The sequence below is a fragment of the Simochromis diagramma genome, unplaced genomic scaffold, assembly GCF_900408965.1.
Source record: "Simochromis diagramma unplaced genomic scaffold, fSimDia1.1 OVJJ01000715.1, whole genome shotgun sequence".
NCBI classification, from domain to species: Eukaryota; Metazoa; Chordata; class Actinopteri; order Cichliformes; family Cichlidae; genus Simochromis; species Simochromis diagramma.
The window spans coordinates 1,268,492-1,290,986 of NW_024387128.1; the positions used below are offsets into that span (position 1 = coordinate 1,268,492).

The 22,495-nt window shown below is 41.8% G+C and overlaps 2 protein-coding genes across 2 annotated transcripts; one reads left to right on the forward strand and one right to left on the reverse strand.

Moving 5' to 3' along the window:
- The first annotated feature begins 2,768 nt into the window (after positions 1-2,768).
- Positions 2,769-4,780, forward strand: LOC120743469 (E3 SUMO-protein ligase ZBED1-like). Its single transcript, XM_040047110.1, has 2 exons — positions 2,769-3,741; positions 4,363-4,780. The coding sequence occupies exon 1, from the start codon at positions 2,838-2,840 to the stop codon at positions 3,723-3,725; it is 888 nt and encodes a 295-aa protein (XP_039903044.1). The 5' UTR covers positions 2,769-2,837; the 3' UTR covers positions 3,726-3,741; positions 4,363-4,780.
- Positions 4,781-9,522: 4,742 nt separating this feature from the next.
- LOC120743470 (E3 SUMO-protein ligase ZBED1-like) lies at positions 9,523-11,786 on the reverse strand. The gene is made up of 3 exons (XM_040047111.1): positions 10,969-11,786; positions 10,088-10,698; positions 9,523-9,933 (listed from the first exon to the last, which is right to left on the reverse strand). Exons 1-3 carry the CDS (start codon positions 11,591-11,593, stop codon positions 9,523-9,525), a joined length of 1,647 nt encoding a protein of 548 aa, XP_039903045.1. The 5' UTR covers positions 11,594-11,786.
- Positions 11,787-22,495: the final 10,709 nt, after the last annotated feature.

Consider the following 22,495-nt stretch of genomic DNA (forward strand, 5'->3'; position numbering starts at 1 on the left):
GTATCAGACATCACCTCTCTAAGGACTTCTCAGGCCCTCCAAGGTATGGAGGCCTATCTCCTCCCACCACTTCCCCTGCCAGTGGCAGACGCCCTCAGACATCGGTGCGTTGGTGGTTCTTTGTGTCCGGGGGTGGGCGTCCAGATACACACCGGCTCACTCCTTGGTGGCTGCTTGTCGGGGCCTGGAGCCTGGGGCTCGCTCGGGCCACTTCGGGGGTGGGGTGCCCTCAGCCTCTCGGCCTGGGGCTCATTCACTCTGGCATGGCTGCCGGCAGAGCCCGCGGGCACGTCACTGCAACCCCCTCTGGCCTCTGCTCCGTGGCTGCTGGGTGACCTCTCGTTTGGGGCTCTCCTCAGCTCTTCCCAGGAGGGTGGCACGGTTGCCCCTCTGATGGTCCTCCTTGGATTCTCGTACTCTGGGGCCTCTGGATGTCTGGGGCCTGGATCTCCTCCATTCCTGCTTCATGCCCTGGGGGACGGGGCTTTGGCTCCCCACACTCCCTTACATGGAGAAACCTTTTGAATACAAGCGTGCTGATCCACACAATTGTGCACACAGGTGTACACACGGGTGTTCACAGACACAAACTACGCCTTTCTTGGCTGCTACCTCAAAGCACATTGTGCGCTGTCGATCTTGCATGCTGCACAATTACATTTAATATTTAGTATCTACTGTTAGCTAGTTTATTGTGATGGTGTTGTATTTATTATGTTGCTCTTTTTTGTTTGTTTTCTCTTCTGTTTTTTTTATCTCCATAAAGGTGATCCAGGTGTTTTGTTTGTTTTTCTTTTTTTTTCTTCTCACCATCTCTTCTCCCTTCTATTTTTCTTTCTCTCCCTCTCTTACATTCTTTTTTTCTCCCTGTCTTATCCCCCAGTCATCTCTGTCCTTTCTGTTACAACCGGAAATCAAATAAATACATAATTATAATAAAGGTCGATCAAATGGACCAATGTGGCAAGGCCATGATGATCCACTTGGTAAAATAAATCCGCTTGGCATCTTTCTTGGCCTTCAGACAACAATTCTGATGGCTAAAGATCCAAACGGGACAGGCAAAAAATGAAAAAATAAATCTTCACCACATCCACGTGGACTTTTTAGTATAACCCAATGTTGTGGAAAATTTAACAACAACCTGCAACACACCCAGTGAGCTTGATTTGAAGTGGGTTTAACAAATACATTGCAATGTGGAGAGAGCATCCCAGTGACACACCAGGACCATCTCTGAATTGTGGCCACCACCCTTACGTCTTATATATAGGGACACAGACAAAGAACATTCCACAAACTCTTACATGTTGCCCCCTCTCACGGGGGGGCTATACCTCCTCCCTCACAGAGAGGATTATGACCTTGTTTTCTGCTTGGCCGTCACCTAAGAATTTACATCCTTGATAAGGAGAAGGAGTCCCACTATCTGTTCAACGTCACCCATTACCATGGCCTCACTGTGTTAACATTCCACATGCATGCACACTGGTGACAGGAGTGCTCTTACTATAGTAAAGTGAGAAAGTGATATTACTATAACTAATGTGATATGATTAAATATGTGATTAATACATGAGAAAAGAAATCTGCCACCACATTCCACCCTTTGTGATACCACAATTAAGAATTGAAAATAATTAAGAATCACATAAAAACACATGGAGATTTCTTGTCTAACTACTGAACATCAGCACTATTGCGTGCTCAAAGAATTCACAACGTATATAGTTAGAAGGAAAAAACAAATTCACATGTTATGGTCATCTTCTCTCCATCTGAGTCTCCACCCTTTGTTCAAATGATGGCAGTTATATCATGAAAGAAAACACAATATGAGATCATATACAGAAATGAAACAGCATTTGTTTTTCATCTGCAAAAGAAAACTTCAACCTTAGTTACAGCAAGCTGCTTTTTCATAAGAACCTGTTGTTTAGACAAGGAAGTCTTTCAGTGTGTGATATATTTTCCCACTTTATCATTAAATCCATTCAACCCATGTTTCCCATTTTATTAACTGTTTCTGTAAAAAAAAACAAACTCATCCCCAGTGTTATTAGGGATTGAAGCACACATGCCTCACCAAACATCACATGCTCTCCTTTGTGCCATTCTTATTTTACTTGTCCAGATGTTTGCCATCAAGGACAGTGAATATGTCTGAACCTGTAGGTAAATTAATACAACAAACATATACTAACACTGGTGTTAGTGCTTCTCGAGTTCTAGAGTAAAACTCAGAAGTAGCCATGTATTTCCACACAGCCAACATATATCAAACACTTCTGAGCTAAATTTTACAACAGATTGATAGATCTTGCCTCTCTATCTATGCAGTGTACTGCACTCCTTACTATTGTAGGGCAATCGACCCATTTAAACAGTGTAAACCCTCTCAAAGGCATTTACAATTATCTTTACTGTGCCCAGATCAGTGATTGGGGAAACCAAAACAACCACATTTAACTCTGGAAGAACTACCTCATTCTTTAGGTGCTTCCAGCATGTTTGAGACCAATCAAAATCCCTCAATGAAATGTGATGAACCCAAATCTTTACCTTTAGGGTAGAGCTGGGCGATATAACGATAACGATATGCATCGCGATATAACTTTTACTCGATAGAGAAATTAAACTATCGCGATAGACCTCGCCGCTCTTGTCCTCTTAAAAAAAAAAAAAGTCAGCCAATCCAAATTAAGTAGCGCCGAGCCGAACCAATCACAGCCGCAGCGTCACGTCACGTGACTTCTTACGTACAGCACAAGTGCCAAGGCGCACGTGCGTATTTGTTTGCGAAGCAGCTAGCAGCTAACCGCCGTGTCGACTGGGTGATGGAGAAAATGAGTGCACCAAGTAGAGAAAAATCAACCGAGAGAACGGAAGAGAACACAGATGACGGCTCGAATGCCGAAGAGATTGTCGAAAGGAAGGGCCGGAAAAGTTCCGTAGTGTGGAGATATTTCGGCTATTTGAAGTCCGACAAAAAACAGAGTAGCACGCACTGTAAGTTGTGCCGACAGCATGTTCCCACCAAGACTGGAAATACAACTAACCTGTTTCATCACCTGAAGCAGTGCCACCCACAAGAGCACGCTCAATCTCTGACTGAAAGTGCTAATTTGTCATCGAAAACAACCGGGGGAATCCCTGCGAAGCAGCAACAGTCAATTGAGTCGGCTTTCTCCAGCGTCTTACCATATGACAAAAAAGCTAAGAGACATAGCGACATAACGAATGCCATAGCCTACTGTCTTGCTAAAGACATGCTACCAATAAACACGGTCGAAAATGAAGGATTCAAGCAGCTAATTAAGGTACTGGATCCTCGTTACCAACTCCCTGGACGTAAACATTTCTCTCAGATAGCGCTTCCAACGCTATATAGAGAGTGCCGTGAGGCTGTTGAGAAGGAGCTACAAACTGTATCGTTCTTCGCTACTACATCCGACATGTGGTCAAGTCGCACGTCAGAACCTTACCTTAGCCTTACTGCCCACTATATCGACCAAGACTGGAATCTGAAAAGCAAATGTCTTCAAGCTGCCTACCTTCCCGACGACCACACGGGTGAAGTAATTGCATTAGGACTGTCAGAAGCGCTTGCATCCTGGGGACTGAGTGAAGACAAACAAGTCTGCATCACAACCGATAGTGGGACAAATATAGTGAAGGCCACATCCCTGAATAACTGGACCCGGCTGCAGTGCTTCGGACATTGACTTCACTCAGCTATCGGTGAGTTGGGAAGCAGAATAAAATTAAAAATGCCTCTTTTAATTGTGTTTTTGAGCCCATGTAAACATATTAAAAGCTAGAGATCTAAATCACTTCAATGGTTATTGTTAAAAAATAAACATCAGAAAGAATATTCTTCATGTCAGCCTATTTATTTGAGGTAATAGTTGCTGTTGGCATGCATAATAGGCAAATATTCAGTCACTCTTCAGTGTAAATCAAGTTGACAAAATGTGCCAAATAAAATTTAGAATTTTGGGGTTCTATCAGGATCCCAATTGGCTAATACAGAACCTCAGCTCTTTTTCCTATAAAGAACATGAAATTATGATTCCACCAAATGGGGCAATTCAAGACAAAAAGAACAAGTGATGAAAACGTCAAACAATGATGTTGATAACACCAGCCTCTGTCACCTTTTTAAATATAAGAAAAAAAAATTTGGTCAGTCTGTCAGCAAAATTTAAAAAAGTAAAAGTACAATAAAAAAAAAGTACAATCATAGCAAGTAAATGGGTTTTCAGGGCAGTGAATTTTATTTGTGACTGGAAAAAAAAAATCAAAAATCTTAAATTAAATTCTGAGGTTAATATGTGCTATTATTTACCTTTTTATCCACAGAAAAAGCCGGCAAAGACAAGAGGATGGAGCGAGCTGTGGCCGTGTGTAAGAGAGTGGTGGCCACCTTCAGTTTCTCTTGGAAGAAGAAAAGGGAATTGGCTGCTGCTCAGGAGGAGCTTCACCTACCCCAGCACAAGTTAGTGACAGAGTCGCCCACCAGGTGGGGCTCACGCCAAAAAATGGTTGGGAGGGTTCTGGAGCAACATAAAGCTATCTCTCAGGTCCTCAGTGCAGATAAGAAGACCAGGCACTTGGTTCCCTCCTGGCAAGATCTAGATGTTCTGGAGTCTGTGCATGTGGCCCTGAACCCACTACTGGAATTCACAGATTCACTTTCTGGAGAGTGTTACGTGAGTGTGTCCTACCTCAAGCCGATGCTTCACCTTTTCAGAACACAGATTCTGAAACCATCTGAGGATGAAACACAACTTACAAAAGACCTTAAGATGACAGTCATGACATATCTTGATGAAAAGTACAATGACCAGATTACAAATGAACTGCTTGATGTTGCAACCCTGCTAGATCCGCGCTTCAAAGTACAATACATTAATGCAGAACACGTTGATGCCATCAAAATGAGAGCAGTGTATGAGATGTTGGGGCAAATTGAGCACCCATCCACTTCAGCTGGAACGGAGGAAACAGAAGATGGTGGAGCTGCTGCAGTACTACCAACCCAGAAGAAACAGAGAAAGTCACTGGGCAGTTTCTTTAAGAAATCCCACCCCACCAGCACAGGGCTCACTGAGAAAGAGACAGTTGAAAAGGAGCTTGAAAAGTACTTGCTGGCACCTGATGCAGACAGTGAAATGGACCCACTTGAGTGGTGGAAAATCAACGACAGAAGCTTCCCAAGAGTTAGCTGCCTGGCAAAGCGCTACCTGTGCATCCCCGCAACCAGCAGCCCCTCTGAGAGGGTATTTAGTACAGGGGGTAATATTGTGACTTGCCACAGGGCTGCTTTAAAGCCTGAAGCAGTGGATAGACTTGTCTTCCTGTCCCACAACCTGTAGGCTTTTTTCAGACTAAAGTTTATATATATATAGATATATGTATGTGTGTGTATGTGTGTGTGTGTGTGTGTGTGTGTGTGTGTGTGTATTTATGTATGTGTGTGTGTGTGTTGCACCTTGGATGTGTACCTAGGATTTAAAGAATGTTCTGTTAGCATCTTTATTTTAAAACTGTTGGAAAAGCTCAGCTATACAACAAGGAGAGATTGAGAATTTCCTTTTAGTTCTCAGTTCATTTGATATTGACAAAAGTTAGTTAATTTTGTCTGTTCTTCTGTAAACAAAAAAACTAAGATTTATTTTTAGAATTAATATTTTGTTTCTAAGTGGAAGTGACAATTTAGTAGTCTGTTTTGTTTGTTCTATTTTCAAACTTAAACGCTTTAGCGGCTGCTTTTTGTTTAGTTTGCAATATTTGCCTTTATTTATTTGAAACTGAAGTCTCATTTTCCTTAAGTACATCTGCCCTGTTTAACTTATTATGGGAAATAAATATTTAAATCAAAACAAGCGGCTGATTATTTCACATTTTACTTGTGAGCAACGGCACATTTAAATCTTACAAATTTAGTTATTTGGCTTATATCGTGATATATATCGTTATCGCCTGAAATGAAAAAAACATATCGTGATATGGAAAAATCTCATATCGCCCAGCTCCACTTTAGGGTGTCAAACAATGTGTCAAAGTTCCATACACATGTCAAAAGAACTCACAACTGTTGTTACTATGTTTGCTCAGACAATGAGGGCCTATAATGCACTTAAGCATCAGGAACTGACATGCTAGAAAATCAGTCTAGCTACCCTACAAAATATACACAAGTAATTATTAGTTAAGTTGCTGTAAAACTTGCATGCTATAATTACTCCAATCACTTCTACTCAGGCTCAGGACTCTAACAGAGTTTGTGATGTTCGGAGAGTTATGTGAATGCATATCATTTATAAAATGATTATTAACGTCACACCAACGACCTCCTTAACTTAAAAACATACTAAGCTTTCCAGGGAACCTGATTGGCTGTTTAAGCAGGTGCTATCTGCATTCATTCGCTGATCCCTCTTTGGGTGCCACGGAGTCTGCTCTGCAGTCGCTGAGTTGGAGCTTGGCATGCCATTGTTGGAGGAGGGCGCTTTTTTCACCCCTCACACTCTCGTTCCAACGCAGCTTTATGGTTATTGCTGTGGTTCTGGAATCTTCTCAAGATGGCTGGTAGGATCCCAAACCGCATGACCTTTGACCTCAACCATTGCTTGGCATCTCAGCTGTGCTATGAATGGTCCCTGCTTCTTGCTGAGTTTCTGAAGACTTCTGATCAGCACCAAGTCACTGTCAGGAGATTCCAGCCTTGGGATGATTTCTTCCAGCAATACTCTGGCTACTGCACCTGTATAACCTTACTAGGAGGAAAAACTTCTAACCATTTGGAAAATTTATAACAGCCAACATCAATCCACATTCTCCTTTCAGTTTAGTGAACTTTACTTATAGGTTATCAAAACCTCACCTGAACATGGGTGTACCACCTGTATAGGTTTAATACCTGTACATGACCTGTTAATCCAACAAATAAGCCATGGAAAAATCATCATGAAAAAACTCATGGAAAACATAGAAAGCAATGTTTCATGTTAACCCTTTAGAACCGGTAGGAGCGGACACGCTCCATTTTGCGTAACTATTTTTAAATCCCGGTAGCACTGCAACCACGTGAGCTAGCGCAATAATTTTTTTTTGCATATGAAACCGGAGGAATTGTACTTACATCTTATGCCATCAGCTTGTCCTCGGTCACAGTTTCCTTCCACATATAGCTTTGCAAAAACTGCATAAAAAGCGCTTGTAGCAACAAAAACATAATATTCCAGAAACACGCTTTGCCGATCCGATCAGCTGTTTGTAACACTTCCTACGTCCATCAGCGCGAACTATCACATGACCGCATGACCTGCCCGAAACCGGAAGTGACGTCATTTTGCGGAAATGTAGTTTTTTTTACCATCGTGGCCTCATGAGCTTATACTTGTGTTTTTAAAAGTTATGTTTGACTTCATGACTTTCTGTGTCGTTTCTGGGATGCTTAGGACTCATATTGCACTGCTGGAAATAGTTTATTTTGATGCATATGCTGTTATTTTGCAAATTTGCACTATAATATATTTTTTCGTTTTTCCTGTAGTATATGATAATTGGTGTATCTCAAAAATAAAACTATGAAAACACTCAAAATAAATTTCCTTTGGTGGGAAACTAGTTTGTGCAACTTTTTGTATTTACAGTTTTGAGGGATAAGCCTCTTAAATTTCTCTAACTAGAAATATATGTTAAAAAAACAAAAACGATTTTAAATTTTTTTGTATTTTATTGCACTTTTTTGCAATTTATGTAATTACTATGCACCTAATGCAGACATATTATTAAAGTTTGGGCTATAATGGTTGTATTGATGTATAGCAACTTGAAATGCTCCCAAAAATGGCTCCACAGCATGTAAAAATATAATATAAGCTCTGGCGGACTTGGTTCTATGGTAGGTCTTAAAGGGTTAAACCTGGAATCCCTTCTTTTGACACATGGTCTCTCCCATGAGTCAACTCATCAGAACTAGGAGAATAACAAAAGAAAAGGGCTAGTTAGATCATTTCTCAGACAACATCAGGGCTTCTCCTCTGGAGTAACTTCGCTCCAGCCCTGCAAACCCTGTGTTAGAGAATAAAATTAGTATTAATGTCATGTTAAGTGTGTCTAACTCTTGGCTCTGCCTGGAGCCTGCATCCACACCACAATTACCTAGAAACCAAAATCAGTGAGTAAATACAAACTTCACAACAACTGTGGGGTCGTAGGAGTACTAAGGCATCCAACACAAGTGTGTCATGCGCAGTTTATTTCCCCAAATCATTAGAAACACTACTGTTGCCATAATTTGCCCAAATCATGGATCATCCCATGTGTTTAATCAAAACTACTGTAACCAGTGACTTTTCTTAAGTAATGTCACTCACTTGTTTTCACACTATGAGCTCAACAGTGATATGTTCTGTGTTCACTGCAAATCCTGCTTCATCTTCACTCATGTCTGTCCGTGTCTGTGCCGAATCCTCCACAAAAAAAAACGTTAGCAGCGGAACGTCCAGAGGTCAGGTCTGGATCAACAGATTCCAGAGGTGCTGCTGTAAATCATGTGGTCAGCCCTCCTTTTCTGTGAAAGAAGTGATGCTGATTTTAACACAGTATGTGTTTCACACTGAATACACATTTTCCCACTGTAACATTTAACATTTTCCAACAATACAGTGTGATACTATAACCAACAAGCAGCCAGTAAAACCGCAGTTTCTTTCACACAAAAATCAGTAACACAGAAACGTGCTATCTAAAGGGTTAAGTCTGCAGGTCCCACACACTATCACGTGAACCTACAGTCCCCCCTCCTCTGGTCCCCGTCATCCTTCTGCTCCTGCAAAAACAAGCAAACTAAAACACATACATCCACCTTTTTTCACTGTTTTGGGGTGGATTAGGCATTAGAAGTGACTAATCCTAAAATAACTGCATTCCTTAGTCTCAATCTCAAGTCAATCACACTTAGTCCACATCATCAGTCCAGTCACAGTCCAGTCATGTGCAGTCATCCAGTCACATGCAATCGTACCAATCATTGCTGATAGTGGAAAGTAGGGCTGCTCGATTATGGCAAAAATGATAATCACGATTATTTTCAATGAAATTGAGATCACGATTATTTCACGATATTTATTTAACAATAACAATGCATTGAATAATTGCTTTAAAGATCAAAAAATAATATAAAATAATGTGCAAATTCTGATAACCGTGCAAATGTTTGCAATATAAAAAATAAATAAAAAAATGTAAACATTAATGTTTAGTGAACTTCAAACTACTGCATAATATTTATGCATACAAATAACCAAACATCAAGGCAAGCTGTGTAGCCACACAATGCACAATTGCATCAAACTGACATTGAGGTATGTCAACTAAAGTTGCTGCCTGAACAAAAATAAAATGAAACACTGAAAGTAGTACCTTTTTATAAGAAATAAATAAAAACGAGTAGGCCCGAGTCCCATACAATCTCAAAATGGCTCAACAAAACATGGTTCCTGCAACCTTTCAAAGGTTTTTAGCCAAAAACACCAGCCTATTGACATGATCAGGCTTCAGGGATGCACGCAGGCAGTTGACAACATTTCCACCAGTGCTAAAGACCCTTTCTGATGAGGCACTTGTGGCTGGGATGCCAAGATATTTCTTTGCCAGGATGGAGAGTCGTGGGAAGAGGTTCTGTGATAGCTTCCACCACCCCAGTGGGTCTTCCTCTGTGTCCAGGGTCCCTGTCTGGAGGTAGGCCTGAAGCTCAAAAGCTATGGCCTTGTCCAGTTGAAGAGCATGTTCTGCACCTGGAGCTGTGCTGTGAGGGGCCTTAAAGAAGCTGCTTAGGCCCTTTTTCCTCTTCTTTTGGTTTGATGCACCATCATCAGCAACCTCCGTGTTACCAATGGGTGTCCCCATCACTGCAGCCTCCTTTAATGGGAAAAATATAAAATGACAGCAAAACAGAATGAGGAACCAGTTTTATCTGTCTCGGGTTTGGCATTCTAAAATACAATCCTTAAATAATTACTATAAATAATGATAGATAGATGGATAGATAGATGTTTAGTATCTTTATAAATACCATGATGGACTTCATTTCCATTGTCAGTCTGGCTTTTATTGTCTCTTGGCTGACCTCGCTTACATATCTCAGTTTGAACCTTGGGTCCAGGACAGTGGCCATGTCAAGCAACTCTTGTGTTGGTGAGTCACCATACTTTTCATTTAGGTACTCCAGTATTCTCCTCTTGATGTATTTTGAGAGGTCTGTGTCATCATCTTGCTCAGCCAAGATTGAGTTGTTAAATAGGTGGAGTGTTGGTTTTATTAAAGACACACTCACATATTTCTCTCCAGAAAGTGCATCAGTGAATTCAACCAGAGGTCCCAAGGTCTTGTTGATGGCCTCAAGGACATCAATGTCCTGCCATGAGGGGATGAGGTGCCTAGTTCCTTTGTCTTGGGAGAGGACATGGGCAATGGCCTTCTGCTGCTCAAGGACTCTGGAAACCATGGCCTGCCTAGATCCCCATCTGGTTGGACATTCAGTCTTTAAGGAGTGGTCTGGCAGTTTGAGGTCTATCTGTGCCTTTTTCAGCTCTCTCTTTTTTTTCCAACTGAATGAAAAGGTGCTGACCACTTTTTTGCAGACCCCCACTGCACGCTCAATCCTGTGATCTTTCATGGCTCTTTCTATAAAAACATAAAAAATATAAACAAGCATTATCAGGATGATGATTGTCATTTCCTTGAGTGTGAATGAATAAGAAAAAGTGATGGTAGCTTATTTATGTGTTTGTATAATTCATAGAAAATGTGTATGACTGTGAGAATGAATAAAAGTATCTCTGAATTTAAATCGTTTTTTATTTTATTTTATATTCATTCGAAGCATTATGTTGTATACTTATTGAAAGAAGATCACATTATGCATCATATTCAGTAGAAATTAGGCCTACTCACCTATGGCCAAATGTAATCTGTGCCCAAAGCACTGGAGCCTCATCCAGCCATTCAGTTGTGCAGCCAGTATGACATTTGCAGCGTTGTCTGTGGTTATACAGACGAGTTTACCCTCCTCCAGATCCCACGTAGCCAGTGCTTGTTTCAGACCTGCAGCTATGTTCTGCCCTGTGTGGTCTTCTGGGAAAAATGATGTCTGGAGACATTTCGTTTTCATGTTGAAATCCATGTCAATGAAATGTACCGTGAGGCTCAAATACGGCTCCATGGTGCGGCTTGACCACAAGTCCGTTGTGGTGGCAAAATATTGGGCTGTAGCCACTTCCTTTGCGACACCATCATGACACTCATCATATAAAGCGGGAATCGCCACTCGACTAAAATAGTGACGAGATGGCAAGTTATACCGTTTGTCCAAAGTGTTGATTAGTTTCTTAAAGCCAGGGGTGTCCACTGTGTTAATTGAGCAGTGGTCTTTGGCGAGGAAAAACGTTACCGCGTTTGTTATCTCCTTGTGTCTCTGGGAGCTGGTGGGATATTTAGTCGCGTTGTACATGGTAGCGTGAATGGAGGTCTGTGAGGATGAAGCATGTGTTGTTGAGGGTTTTTCTCTATGCTCCTTCATTGTTTGATCGTATGTCACTTTGTGAGTGGTCTTCAAATGATTGAATAAATTTGTAGTGTTGCCCTGTGGTGCAGCTACAACACCGTAGCAAAGTTTACACACTATATCGACTTGATCCCCGTCGGACTCCTCGAACCCATAATGTTTCCACACCACTGAAGTAGTTTTACCTCACTTTTCAACCAACAGCATTCTTTCTTTAGCAGCCATTATCCTCTCCTCTCCAAATAACGGCTGCTTAGCTTTCCTCAGGTACTCTTAATTGATGCGTGTTCGAAACACAGAGAGGTGCGCTCGATTTGCCACCTCGCGAGAGTAAAGCACGAGGGAGGTGCTAATAATCGGCTCAGTCATTTTTAATGATCGTTGAAAGCCCAGATCGTAATCGTGATTAAAATTCGATTAATTGAGCAGCCCTAGCACACGGGTTCAGGCTCAGGCACACGATCAGATGCCCAGGGACCCACAGGCTTGGGTTCAGATGGCCCAGACTGTCCCACTACCTCAGGACACTCTGGTTTGGCTAAAGCAGCTCAGCAGGTCATACATTCTCCTCTGGTGACTGTTGGTGCATAGCAGGGCCCACTAGCAGAGGTCTGAGCAGGGCAGGATCAGTCTTTAGGCAAACCAAGCTGTCAAACGGGACCCAGAGATAGTAAACATGGGCGGAATAGGGGACAGGATGTGAAAACACTTTAACTTTTATTACCATGTTGGAGTTTTTCTCAGTGGATGACAGGGTTTGTTCGCTGTGCCATTGGGTCAGGGAATGGGTCCTGAAAGTTGTGTATAAATTGCGCCGAATGACAGTTCAGAGTGCCCGGCCTTGAGGTGCTCCACCTGGTGACTCTGTTGTCTTACTGGCTGGAGGTCGATGATTAATTTTGTGCTGAGCAAATCCGATTTTTTTGTCTGGTTGTTCACACTACAAATAAAATGCGACAGCAAACGCTCTAGTGTGAACGCTCAAAGCGGCCCGAATGCACAAAAGCAGCATGACGTCACACACAACGCACTCTGTTTAGACCCAGAGAAAACAATATTGTTTGACTGATGGCCCTTAAAATAAAGACTTCGGACTTTACGTTTCCCAATTTTTGCTTTAAATTATTTTGTTATTTACATAATAATGTAAATAACCTAATAATTATCCTTATTGCTGTTTTAGAGGAGCGTATTTTAATTTATATTTAATTGTGTTGTGGTTTGCAGTGTTTTGTGTTGTTTCACTTTAAATTTGTTTAAAAGGAAAACGCTGAAAAATTAAATAGTTAAAAGTTGAAATGTAAATAGTTGTGTTTTGTATTAAATGATTTATTTATTACATTTTATGTGGCGTGAATAAATAAAAGTATATTTACTATGGCCCCTAGAGACAAAGGACATACAAATTCCAAAACATGTACAAACTCTGAAGCACGTACAAACTGCAAAACACAACGGAAGTGCTCCAGGATGCTAGTGGCAGTTTTGAGTTACCCTAGTGGCTACACAAGCCGGGAAGTACCAACGACTGCATTTGGTGTGTGGTAGTAGCAGGTAAATGAACTTTTTAAAAAAAATTATTTGAATATATATGATTATTTGTGTATAAATACACAAATAATACACATACACTTTCAATTGTGTAATTTAAGTCATCTAGGTTGCTTTGTACGTGCTTTGGAATTTGTATGTGCTTTGTCTCTAGGGGCCACTGTATATATTTTTGTATAAACATATACAAATAAAATCACGTTTTTTTTACATTAGTAATTCCTTTTGTGAATAATTTTATATTGTTGTTGATAATAAATTAATTAAAGCAACAAAACAACCTGAATAGCTGGTTGGGAGCCAAAAGATCCGGCTCTTTTTAGTGAGCCGAGCCGAAAGAGCCGGTTCTCTAAAAAGAGCTGGAATTCCCATCACTAGCAGCTGAAGCTTCAGTACACAAATGCAAGTTTGCCCTCTGGCCATGATCGGTAAGTATATATAATATATGTATTTATATTTTGTGTTCTTTGATGTACAGCTGACATATCATCTTGACACACAAAAAGGTCTGTCATGCTCTGTTGTACATGTCTTTGTGGAAGCACAACGATTTTCAAAACACAGCCTCTAGCAGTTTTTTATATTGTCTGTTCACCAATATAAAATGCAAATTGAATAAAAATCTAATGTATTTTGATACTCCAGCCTGTAACTTTATTAATTTATATTTTATGTGAAATGTTTGGAATAGTTCTTTGACAACCATGCAACACTGTAACACAATGGAACAAAAATACTTGTTATACTTTATATACTTGTTAGTAGAATTGATATTCAGGACAGAATAAAAATTTTTTAGCCATGAAGAAATTAGGCAGGATGAGACAAAGGAAAGCAAAACTGAGTAGACTGACATAAGACCCGGACTTTCAAAGTAAAACAGAAAACACACCGACTAAACTTACAGACACAGACTCAAAGACAGGGAGGGCTTCACTCAGAGACATGACTGACTTGGAAACAGAGCGAACAAAAAGACAAAACCTAAGGACTAGAAATCACAGAACCATGAACCAAAAGACTAGTAATGATAAACCGTGATGAAATCCAAGCTTAATAATTATACAAAAATCAAAACACTGGGTCACAGACAGGACCGTGACATATTTGACATCAAAACAGCTATATGAACCTTTCTGGAAGCCAAAAATTATACACATACATTATATGGACAATAATATTGGATCACAGCAAATCAAGCATCTAGCCATGTAGTCTGTCTTTACAAAGATTTGTAAAAAAAATGGGTTGTTCCAAAGAGTGGTTAGTGCTGTTACCTCATAACCCAGAGATTATGGGTTTGAACCCAACATACCTTTTCCCTGTGTTTGTCAGCAGTGGGTGGAGATAAGAAATAGAAAGGTTAGAGTGGTGAGCAAGACTAGAAATATGCTATATAAATGCTATTTGCTTACAGTTAAATACAAAATTGTTACAAGTTTTAAGACTAAGCCACAGCGGTATCACTAAGTACACCATGACAAGGATAGAGTGCCTTAGGCATGTTATAAGGACATGTACCACTGAAGGTGCTATAATGTTCTTTATTTTTTGAGAGTGAATAATTCATCACTTGTATAAGGCTTTTTTAGGCATGAAGGGCGTTGTGTTGATTAACATGGAGTACAAACATTGGATTTAATGTAAGAACAGTGCACCCATTATCTTACTGACAACCTTCTTTCTTCTCCCCTAGAGCCACCAGTGTCATTTAAATTCGTTTTTGTTGCTGTGTAATTTACCCACATTCCTTCTCCCCAGAGGACAAGCCCATTCCATTTTGTTAACAATTTATAATTGCAGGACTGTTATTTTAATTAACATAGTAGTCAAAGGCCAATAGTAAGTGTTTTGTCCATAACCTCTTGCTTATAAAAATGCTAAAATGTTTAAAACTCTAAAATGTACCTGTTAAGTAGTGAGTGAAAAGGTAAACCTAAGATCCTTTTCACAAAAGGGAAATGATTTTCTTTCTTGATTAAAAACTCACTGCCAAGACTGTTGTTGTTGTTGTCTCAAGAGAAACCTATCTGAATACGGAATTTCCTGGAACGCCATCCAGCTCCAATATTTTTTTGTTCCATTTGTGAGATTCTACACAGTGTGATTAAACAAAACATACATTGGAGACCTCACTTGTAAGAGGCAGGAATAGCAGTGAAAAACAGCTTCTTGTCTATAGTTGGGCTGGCACACTGACCACAGCAGACACAAAATCAAATGACATTAAAATACATTTAAGAGTGAGACAGAGAAAGATATATTACCTCTCACTACAGAACTGAGAGTTTTAGCCTTCATGAAGCATTGCGAAGTCTGAAAAGTATAAAGTGATGTTGAATGTATTTCAGAACAGCAATACATGTAAGAACATGGCTTTCTGCATTTCTACAACCATATATTGCATGTGTTTTCATATTCACTTCTTATTAGGTTTGTTTTTTTGGGGTTTTTTTGCCTGTCCTGTTTGATTCTTAAGCAATCAGAATTATTATCTGAAGGCCAAGAAAGCGGGCCAACAGATTTACGTTACCAAGTGGATCATCACAGCCTTGCATATTGGTCCATTTGATTGACCTTTGTTAATATTATTATTATTATTTTATTATATTATATTTTGTTTTGTTTTATTTTAAGCTATTACAGAGGGGACAGACATGACTGGGGGATAGGAAAGGGAGAAAGAAAGGGAGGGAAAGAAAAACAGAGGGGAAGAGGGACAGTGAGAGAAGACAAAAAAATCCGCTGGATCGCCTGTTGAAAGAAAGAAAACAAGCAAAAAGAGAGCAATGCAATAAACACAACACCACTGCAATAACGTAGATAACTGTAAATAACAGCAAATACTAAATATTGAATGTTATTGTGCACCACGCAAGACCGACAGCGCACAATGTGCTTTGAGGTAGCAGCCAAGAAAAGTGTAGTCCATGTCTGTGAACACTCCTGTGTGGATGAAGTACGCTTGTATTCAAAAGGTTTCTCTATGTAACGATCTGCTAGAGGGTGTGGGGACCGATAGCCCCGTCCCCCATGGCAGGCATGGAGGGGATCTAGGCCCCAGACATCCAGAAGCCCCCACAGTGCAAGAGCCCAAAGAGGAACAACGGAGGGGCAACCGTGCCACTCTAATGGGAAGAGCTGAGGAGAGCCCCAAACGAAAGGTCACCCAGCAGCCACGGAGCAGAGGCCAGAGGGGGTTGCAGTGACGTGCCCGCGGGCTCTGCCAGCAGCCATGCCAGAGTGGCCGAGCCCTGGGAAGGTTACTTTTAAAATGTTCCACTACAGATTACAGAATACATGCCCCAAAATGTATTTTGTAATGTATTCCATTACGTTACACAATTAGAGTAAGAAAGACTATTTCTTTAGTGATCTCAATTACAAAGTAATATGCAACAATCCAAAACACGACTTCTAGAGTAGTGATGAACCTGATTCCCAAGTGCCAGTGATGGGCTTATTTATCTCTTGTAAAGACAGTTTTTGTCACCTAACAAAAAGATTATGGTGCCAGTATGCCCTCCAGATTAATTACTTTGTACACTGCGGCAATTTCATCATGCAATAACAGCTATTTAAGCCCACCCTGAGTCACCAAAGCCACTGGAGTGTTCTTCTGAACAACAGGTGTTGACACTCAGATGATAAAGCTGAAAAACTAGAATATCCTTAAAATGGTGGTAGAAACCGATACAATCATACATTTGTGTCTTCAATTCTGCAGCTGGGACCACGGCGCATGACCAGCTGCAGCACCACAAATACTATGTGCATGATGATGTGATGGCTAATGCAGTGCATGTCACCGTTACTCTTTAAGTATTTGCACACACAAGAACAAAGGTAAGTTTTCTTCACAGGAAAATATGGAATAAGCCAACTAGCACCAGACTTATCAGGTTACACTGATAAGCTCAGCTACTCCTTTAGGTAGTGACTCCAACAAGGTTAACAGGGACAGATTTGTGATCGCCTGTAGATGTGTAGAGACCGAAAAGCAGGAACTCAGGATCAGTCCAGCAACTGCACAGCAACCAGCACACTAAGAAGACATACACACACGTGCACACACGCACACAAACTCAGGTAGTGGAGAGCTCACGAGGGAGAGAAAGACACAAAAGGGCCGTGACAATTTTCCTATTGGCGCATTAAATATCATTATTATGAGACTGACAATAAAAGTTACGTGCTTCACTATATTTTCATGTAAAATCTCCACTGGTAAATGAGCTCGTTCTTACATAGCGCTGTTCGACTCTACCTGAGCACTCAAACTGCTTTATACAACATGCCAATTTCACAGCTATTAACATAACATAACATTTATTAAGTGCTTAAGTGCTTTCTATCTAACATTCACTCTCTGATGGATGCATAGGAGAGCACCTATCTTGCCCAGGGACATTTGGCACACAGAGTGGAGCAGCCAGGAACTGAACCACCAAACTTCTGATTAGTAGAAGTCCTTCTCTGACTCCTGAGCTACAACCACACCTCAAGAATTAACAGATTAGAATATATATAATAGAAAATATATAAATATATATCTGTTCTTCTGACTTTGGCCCCTTAGGTCCTCCTCCTTTATCCTTAAATAATTTTCATCGTCAAGCTCCATCCAGTGTTTGCATATTTTACTCACATTAATATATATATATATATATATATATAGATAGATAGATAGATAGATAGATAGATAGATAGATATATGTCTTATAGTGCCTTTCTAATCTTACTGACAACCCCAAGCAGTTTAAAGTACAAGTCGTGTTTTAACAATACATTCATACAATGTTTAATGTTATTATTTTGTATAATTTAAGGCCTTTATCTCATATCGATGGCCAATTTAGAATCCCCAATTAACCTGTCATTCATATCTTTGGACTTTAATAGGAAGCCAGAGTGGAAAGAGAAAACCCAAGCACCCACCAGGGGAACAGGGTAACATGCAAACTCCAAACAGAAATGCCACAGCTTGAGTTCAAAATCAGTAAACCTTCTGGCTACAAGGTGACAGTGCTAACCACCAAATTACTGTGCTGCCTGGCAGCCTTCTCTAAATAATAATAATAATAATAATGATAATAATAATAATAATGTTAATATGAGGCCGATGACCTGCTGTTGTAATTGTTAAAGGAAGCATTTGAAAGAAGAAGAAGAGGTAAAGTTACGTAAACAAATAATAATTTGGTTATTGTAAAAAAAATATTTTTGTTCTAATCTACTTTTATGTTCTGATGTAGAAGTGAAACCAAGTTAAAATGGGTAAGTGTGACTAATCCTACTCGCCAGACAGTCAAAACTTTTGTGTTTTGCATATAACTGACTATAACAAGCCAGTTATAACGAGCTGAGAGCATGTGAACAGTTCTCCAAATTTAAAGAAGCAGAAGCCAACAGTTTCTCCTTGTAACATACAGCATAAACACACACTCGAGTGCGTACATGCACACACACACAGTCTCTGTTTGTTCTCCTCTTGAGACATTTAATGGAGGGTTTTAGAGCGCAAGTGTGTTGTCATTTTCCCCTCTCTAGTCTCGCTTCATCACTCAAAACCCTCTTCTGCCAGACAGCATTTATGGTCAGTGCTTAAATGATGTAGTTCCAGCACAAAGCATAGTGATGCAACTCCATCTTTGGCTTTGGACTGTTCCACAAATGAGGAATGCGACCAATCAGGTCAATGGGTCATGCTGAGGTAGTGAAAGTTCAGAAATCAATGTATGTAACGTTGTTTCCGCTTCATTAAATTTTGGAGTAAGTAAAACTTGGGGCATGAAAGAAAGTTTTTTTTTTTTTTTTTTCATGCAGACCTTCAGTCTTGTGAAAGCTGAGACAGATACGGCCAGGGCCGCCACAAAGGGAGGCAGATATCTTTTGCAAGACTCTCCTATGTTGGTAATGATAAGAATAAAGGTAAGCACAAGAGAGAAAGACACCCTACAATGTGTTGAAACATTAACTTGTTTATTCGTGCTTAAAAAAGTGTTATGGATTTTTAAAACCTTATTTAGTTTTCATATGTACCTATTTTTAGTGACATCAACTTTAATAATAGGAAATTAACTAGGCATGTAATTATTTTTGTTCTCTCTTTATTGCCATATTTTTTATGTAACCTATATTTGACAACAGCATAATAAAACTTGAAGTTCTGTTTTTGGTAAGCCACCCCAATATTTTTATTTTTAGTGGCTCTCATATGGCCACCCCTATGAAAAAATTCTCGAGGCACCCCTGGATACAGCAAATCAAAATGACTACGTTAGTCATTATGAGTCTAATCCTAATTAAATAATTAAATAATATTTAAATATCTGGTTGATTTTATTTCGACTGTAATGTCTTTTGTTGTGTTTGATTTTTATTTGGGATCAGCAGAATCTATAGTTTTTCACTGATTGGTAATTAATGCTTAGTCGCTCACACTACTTAGAAACCTATATCTTTTTTTTCTTCTTTTATATACATATATATATATATATATATATATATATATGTATATATATATATATATATATAGCTCTGACTTGTATTATGAGTATGAGTATGTGGTCTGGTAGCTGCAAAGTTTTTTGCAGCTATTTATTTTCTTAAATGCAGCCAATGCGCTTTTTTTTTTTTTTTTTTTCCTGTCCCATTTGGTTCTTTAGCCGTCAGAATTGTTGTCTGAAGACCAACAAGGATACCCAATGGATTTATTTTGCCAAATGGATCATCATGGCATTGCCGTATTGGTCCATTTGATCGACCTTTGTTTTTATTATTTATTTTATTTTATTTTCAATTGTTATAGATGGGACAGACATGAGTGAGGGATAGGAAAGGGAGAAAGACAGAGGAAGGAAAAGAAAAACAGAAGGGGAGAGGGACAGTGAGAAAAGGAAAAAAAAGAATAAAAAATCTCCTGGATCACCTGTTGAGAGAAAAAGAATAGAAAACAAGCAAAAAAAACAGAGCAACATACTAAACACAACACCATCGCATTAATCTAGCTAAGTGTAAACAGCAGTTAATACTAAATATTGAATATTGTTGTGCAGCACGCAGGACAGACAGCGCACAATGTGCTTTGAAGTAGCAGCCAAGAAAGGTGTGATTTAAGTCTACGAACAGTGAACATCCATGTGCACACCTGTGTGGATCAGCGCGCTTGTATTCAAATGGTTTCCCCATGTAATGGTCCGCAAAAGGATGTAGAGAGCCATAGCCCTGTCCCCCAGGGCATGAAGCAGGCATGGAGGAGCTCCAGGCCCCAGACATCCAGAGGCCCCAGAGTGTGAGAGCCCAAGGAGGACCACCGGAGGGGCATCCGTGCCACCCTCATGAGAAGGGCTGAGGATCCCCAGATGAGGGGTCACCCAGTAGCCACCGAGCAGAAGCTAGAGGGGCCTGCACCGGCGCGCCCGCCGGCTCTGCCGGCAGCCAGCTGTGCCAGAGTGGACCGAGCCGCAGGCCCAGAGGCCGGAGGCCCGAGGGCCCCCCGCGCCCCGGGCGCCAGGCCCCGCCAAGTAGCCACCGGGAGTGAGCTGGTACATACCTGAGCGCCCAGCCCCGGACACCAAGAACCACCAATGCACCGACCCCTGAGGGCATCAGTCACTGGCAGGGAGTGTGGTGAGGGGAGATAGGCCTCCACACTTTGGAGGGCCTGGGAGTTCCCAGAGAGGTGGAGTCTAAGACCCGACCTGACATATAGACACAGACAAACAGGCACACACAGACACAAACATCCATTCCCATCCTCATGCACACATATACAAAAACTCAGCACTCACCCAACGTAAGTATTGACATAAATGGACATGTACACACAATCACACTCCCCAAACATACTCTATACCCCGGGTCCAGGTACCCTCGCCCCCAGAGGGGGAAACAGCACCCAGACCCAAGAGATGTTACCCTTCCCCCCGTGGTGGAGGCAAGCAGACCGTCCCAGGCTCCGCAGCAGCAGGGAGGCCAATCGGACAGCCACCATCTCCTCCCAGCCCCCCCGCCCCGATGGCTAGTAGAGAACGGGGGTGTGTGAAGACCCCATACCTCCCTCCTCCCGCTCATGTGTAGTGTTGCTGCGTGTTGCTCTAAAGTGCATTTAAAACAAGGGAGAGCATGGTGCTGCTGCCAGAGAGCAGCAGGTGTTAGCACGGCCCCTCCCGAGCACCCTCAATGTCTACATGGATTTAAAATTGAGAGGTGGGCACCGGCGCCAGAGGTAGGTTTGAATACACAGACCGTCCACTGGACGCCGTTAACGTGCCCACCCTCAAGGCCCTATATATATGTGTGTGTTATGAGAGTGTAAGTAATGTGGATGTCTAAGTTGTGAGATAAAATTGAGGCACAGGTGGCCAGAAGAGGACAGAGGAGGGGGGGGGGAATGTCTCCCCTGCACCCTGGTGACACACCCGCACCCCAAGGCCCTACCTGTGTGGGTGGGTGTGGTGGAGCGGGAAGAGGGAGGTAGCCGGGGATGGGGAGGAAAAGAAGGTGCCCCTCCCTAGGGCCAGCTCCCCCGCTGACCCCAGTAGGCACCCCCGTCCTCTGGTACCCACCAAGGCAAGGGACCCCAGGCCCATCCAGACCGGGGCCTACGGCAGCAGCACCACCAAGCCCCACAGGACCCGGGGCAGCCCACCCTACCCCACCGCAGAGGAAACTGTACCCACCCCAACATTCAATCATCTCCCAGACTACACAAGACAACAGACACCCAGGTTAAGTTTATTCTCCACCTTTCCTATGTCTCTACCCCACCTGCAGAGTGGACTCCTGCAAGGATGGAACAACCTCCCTGCCAGTTGAAGAGGCCCCCCAGTTAGGCCGATGCACAAGAGGCCCCCTGCGCCAGGGCTGAGCCCCCGTGCACCCACCCGCGCACAACCTCGGCGACACACCGACGAGGATCGAAGCCCCCAAGGCCCAGCCAGAGCCCCAGCACGGTGGCGAAGCACCCCCGAACCCCAAACCCCCACGCCTGCCCCGGATCCACTCAGGGGCAGCCAGGCCACCAGGCCAGTAACCTACGTCCGCCAGCACAGACCATCCTCCAGCCCCGCTGCACGCAGCCACGAGGAGAACAACCTCTAAGAGCGACCAGAGCCACTAACCAGGTTATGAACACAACCCCCGGGTTAAGCCCTCCAGGGATAACGTCTCTAGGGGTCCTCCAGGCGCCCTAAGCCTATCCCAACCTCCACATCAACCACAATGGCTAAGGCGGGACCAAACCACGACCCCCCACCCCCGCTAGGTGATGGAGCCGATCAAAGGAGCCCAGAGGGATTGATATAATGTGGCGGCAGAGGCTATATCGAGACTAATGTGATCTATTACATGGTTTTTATTAGA

Excerpts from the sequence above, each read along its gene's own strand:
- LOC120743469 (XM_040047110.1), top strand. The coding sequence starts at position 2,838 with ATGGAGAAAATGAGTGCACCAAGTAGAGAAAAATCAACCGAGAGAACG.
- LOC120743470 (XM_040047111.1), bottom strand. The coding sequence starts at position 11,593 with ATGAAGGAGCATAGAGAAAAACCCTCAACAACACATGCTTCATCCTCA. Across the intron at positions 10,699-10,968 it reads CAGATTACATTTGGCCATAG|AAAGAGCCATGAAAGATCAC; the intron begins GTGAGTAGGCCT and ends ATGTTTTTATAG. Across the intron at positions 9,934-10,087 it reads TGGAAATGAAGTCCATCATG|GAGGCTGCAGTGATGGGGAC; the intron begins GTATTTATAAAG and ends TTCCCATTAAAG.